The 4,561-nt window shown below is 32.0% G+C and overlaps 1 protein-coding gene across 2 annotated transcripts; it reads left to right on the top strand.

Annotated features, from left to right (window-relative positions):
• The first annotated feature begins 1,545 nt into the window (after positions 1-1,545).
• On the top strand, positions 1,546-3,694 carry LOC140865985 (UPF0496 protein At4g34320-like). 2 transcript variants are annotated; one of them, XM_073270837.1, is made up of 3 exons: positions 1,546-1,845; positions 2,179-2,233; positions 2,328-3,694. In XM_073270837.1, exon 3 carries the CDS (start codon positions 2,350-2,352, stop codon positions 3,469-3,471), a length of 1,122 nt encoding a protein of 373 aa, XP_073126938.1. In that variant the 5' UTR covers positions 1,546-1,845; positions 2,179-2,233; positions 2,328-2,349; the 3' UTR covers positions 3,472-3,694. The 2 variants fall into 2 exon arrangements, with proteins under 2 accessions (XP_073126938.1, XP_073126939.1); XM_073270838.1 differs by lacking the exon at positions 2,179-2,233.
• Positions 3,695-4,561: the final 867 nt, after the last annotated feature.

The following is a 4,561-nucleotide window of genomic DNA, read 5'->3' as shown; positions in this document are numbered from 1 at the left end:
GTTTTTAAAATACGATTTAATATTTTTAGAAATGACTAAAATATCATCGATATAAACAATGATAAAATTATTAAAAGGATAAAAAATATCATTCATAATTTGTTGAAATTTTGAAGGAACATTCTTCAGACCAAATCATGACATAACTGTTCATTCGTAATGTCCTATTGAAACATTAAAAACAGTTTTATATCTATCAAATTCTTTTATTTGAATCTGTCAATATCCTGATTTTAAATCAAAATTTGAAAATATTAAAGCATTAAAAAGTCTATCTAATAAATCTTTTTGTTAGGAATATGAAGCCTAATCTATTTCAAAACTTTATTAAGAGGTTTGTAGTTTATTACTAACTGGAAACTCCTCGTTCCTTCTCTGAATGTTTATTGACATAAAAATAGTACAAGACCAAGAAGATTGAGAATGAGTTATCAATTTTTTTTTATCTAATAAAGACTTTATTTCATTTTTACATAATTCCAAATATTCAGAATTCATCTGACAAGGCCGAGCTATCAAAAACTTTCTAAATTGATTTTAAAAAACATTTTGAAGTATAATACATTATATGAACTACAAGAATCAGGTTTGCTCCTTTCACACAATATAAGGACATGCTACAACTTTATTTTTACGAGATAGATCAATCTGATTCATATTTACAATAAAAAAATTAATAATTTTGACATAAAAAGTATTTTTTTTTAAATCGATATGTGAAATAATTTCATACGACTGTATGAGTTTTGTGCATATATACACTAGCACAGATGTAATTAAAATGTTCACTAGTTTACAAATTTATATCACAATTCATAGCTTGAATAATTTCTAGAAATGTAATTTGACTTCCACTAAAAGAATGAATCCAATAAAAATTTTGTTCTCCTTTGGGTGTGTTTGAAGTTATATATTATTAATCTACCTATAAATTATCTTATCTAGTCTCACGTTTTTTTTGTCATATTATTTATCCATATTTTTATTATTTATATCGCATCAATCAAATCATAAATTATTTATCTTGCATCAATCAAATCATTGAATTTAAATCACTATATTACTCTTTATAAATAATATTATTCATATTTTTATTAATTATTAAAAGGATAAAATAGTAATTTACTATTTTCATATAATATATAATCAATCAAATCAAACAAACTATAATCTATCAATCAAATCAAATCTTATATTAATTATTATTTCTTATTTATTTTTATTACAATATATTACTTATCTCTATATTATTTATCTTATCTCCAACTTCAAACGGATCTTTTTTGTTTTGTGTCAATAAATTAAAGAAAATTGATATTTACATTTTATTTTGTGTTATCTACACTCTATTTTATGGGTAAAATATGTGTCCAATTTACTCATAAATAAAGTGCAAATAAAAAAAAATGGAATGTAAATAACTCCCTAAGTTAAATTGATTTAGCAGAAAAGAAGACGTTGCTTCCCGCGTTTTCCATGTGCAACAAGTACTCATGCGTGCAAGCTATTTCTTCGTCATCTCTCAAACCACCGCTAAATTTTGTTTCTTGGATCATCAACGCTTTCAATTCTCTTTAAGCTTCTTCTTTCCTCATCATCTTTGCCCCAATCGTTATCTGAATCGTTACACTAAGTCCCTTTTCGTTAATTAACTTTTATACAAATCTATAAATATAACTTCATTTTTGTTCGTGTTTTCTTTCTCTATCAAGTTACCAAATCAAGTTTGTTTGAAAAAGAGTGCCTTTTCCGATACTGGAATCATATTTAGCGACTCGGGTTGGATTTATGTCAAGGCTTTTGAGCTAAAGTCGTTTTATTGCTGATTTTGGAGAAATCTACGAGGTGGGTTCGTTTTGAATCGACATTCGAATATTTCTGTTTCTGTCTTGGTTTTATGGAGTGTAACTTAATTTGTTTTGATGGGTTCTAGCTAGTTTCATGTGGGTTTTCTTTAAATTTGAGTTTCAAGTATTATTTCGCTAGAAAATTGATTTATTATGGGATATTCATAGACCTTCTAACTGTTTGATATGTTTCCCCCTTCTGTTGCTCATTTCAAAATTCATTATGTGGTCTTTGAAAAATTTGTGAATTTAGGTCCAAGATCTGGAAAATAAAAGCCAGAGATTGTGTCTCTCTTCTTTTTGTTGCTAAGGTTGATATTTTTACCCGTAGGTTTCGATGTGAAGCAACGTGCAAAAATTGGAAAATATTCTGTGTTCTTGTATAGGTAAAGATATGGTTGAATGTTTTTTTTCACTAAAATAAAATTTAATGGGAACACATTGGTAATTTCGACTTTTCCCCACTTAATTTCTTTGTAGATCTTACATTTAATTAAGAACTATGGGTAGCCACATGAGCAAGAAAGTTGGCGAAACTTCGGGTGCAAATCCTATCAACAATCTTCTGTATACAGCTGAGTTGAACTCCTATGAGGCTGCCTGCAAGCTGGACGCAGATTTGCAGTCATTTGATACGACCCTCCAAGCTCGTACCAACAATGTCATCACTTCTCTTGCCGCTGGAGTCGAAGTTCGAGCATTATCATTCGATTCACTCCGGGAAGTCACCGAATGCCTTTTAGAGATGAACCAAGAAGTGGTGAAGGTGATTCTTGACTGCAAGAAAGACGTTTGGAAGAGCAAAGAATTATTCGAGCTCGTGGAGGAGTACTTCGAAAATAGCCTCAAGACTCTGGACTTCTGCTCGGCATTGGAGAAATGCTTGAAACGTGCCCGAGATAGTCAGTTAATGATTCACGTGGCTCTTCAGCGATTCGAAGAAGGGTACCGGGTTGAAGGGAAGGAAACTTATGCTAAAATCTTGGAGGACTTGAGGGTGTTTCGGGATATAGGTGATCCTTTTACCGAAGAGTTTTTTCGAGACTTTGAGTCCGTGCATAGACAGCAGATGCTTATGCTACAAAGGTTGCAGCTGAAGAAGAACAAGCTGGATAAGAAGATGAAGTCCATTCATTCTTGGAGGAAAGTGTCTGCCATTATATTTGCAGCCACTTTTGCAGCTGTGCTGATTTGCTCGGTGGTGGCTGCAGCCATGGCGGCACCACCAGTTGCGGCCGCCCTGGCTGCCGCAGCCTCCATCCCATTAGGCTCCATGGGGAAATGGATTGATTCATTGCTAAGGAATTATGAGAATGTGGTGAAAGGGCAGAAGGAGATGATCAATTCAATGAGCGTGGGAACTTATGTGACAATCAAGGATTTGGACAATATACGCGTGCTGATTAGCAAACTTGAGATCGAGATCGAGTCCCTCTTGAAAAATCTCAACTTTGCAATGAATGAACAGGTTGTGAAAGTTGGTGTTGATGAGATTAAGAAGAAACTGGTTGTTTTCATGAAGAATGTCGATGAACTAGGGGCGCAAGCGGATAATTGTAGCCGCGATATTCGCAAGGCGAGGACCGTGATTCTGCAGAGGATCATCAAACATCCGAATCATTGATGCTACTAATTGCATGCCGTGATCAAATGCAGGTACACGAATAATCGGACGATTAGTATCGTGATTAAGACTATGAATAATTGGAAAGTCTATTCATTCTTTGATTCTTTTTGGTTCTAATCAGCTTGTTACAAGCTACTCAATTGTTATTCAATATTGCTGGTTTAACCTTTAGGATGATTAATTGGTTTCTGTGTATGGATTTGTATTATATATTATTATTATTAAGCTAGTTGTGTGATATGATTATTTGCTAGCAATTTTTTGATAGACTAGAACAAGCTTTACCTAGCTAGTTCAACTCCGTGTATCTTCATGTCTAAAAAAAAAAAAGAACTCCGTGTATCTTCTTATCATAGGTAATGCCAGTTGGGCATAGGAAGGTTTTGTTCCATTTAAATTATTTTTTAGATGATATATATAAATATTGTTAGTATCGGTGGAGGTGTTTAGAGAGAGGCAAATAAATACCTCACAAAATTATATTTTCTGAACTTATTGTTTTCAACTGTTGTTAGCTGTCAAAAGCAAAATTAAAAAACAAATGTCAATCTTCTGAGTATAATAAACAACTATACGGAAATAGTCAAATCGAACTCAGTAAACCACAAATTTATCAAAATCAGTGGATCAGCAAAGGAGATTTTTTTTCCAGCGAAGTGCGAAATTAAAGAAGATGCAAGAAAATGTAAAGACACGGAGATAATTCTTAAATTAATTTTCAACGAAGGTGTTCTTATACTGATATATTATATATATCAAATCAATCGACTTGGTTTGATTACATGAAGCTTTTTGGAAAACGCGACTTGCTTAACTTTAATGTTTTAGTTTGGTTTGCTCATTGTGATGTTTTGCAACATATCACCAACAAAAGTATAACTTTTCTAACAATTATAATATTATACAAACGCATGAAAAAAATTGTTATATGGCTCTAATTAATTATACAAAGGATGTTAATGTTAGTTGAACTTCCAACAATTAAAAAAATAAATAATTAATTAATTCATCTACCGTTCGAACCGTTTAGCCTTATTTTTAAACAGTAAAAGAGCGAGAATACTTTAGTCATTGACTAATGAGCATA

The sequence above is a fragment of the Henckelia pumila genome, chromosome 4 (assembly GCF_033568475.1).
Source record: "Henckelia pumila isolate YLH828 chromosome 4, ASM3356847v2, whole genome shotgun sequence".
In the NCBI taxonomy this organism is placed as follows: Eukaryota; Viridiplantae; Streptophyta; class Magnoliopsida; order Lamiales; family Gesneriaceae; genus Henckelia; species Henckelia pumila.
The sequence above is the reverse complement of the archived record's forward strand: the minus strand, read 5'-3'. Positions and strand labels throughout refer to the sequence as shown.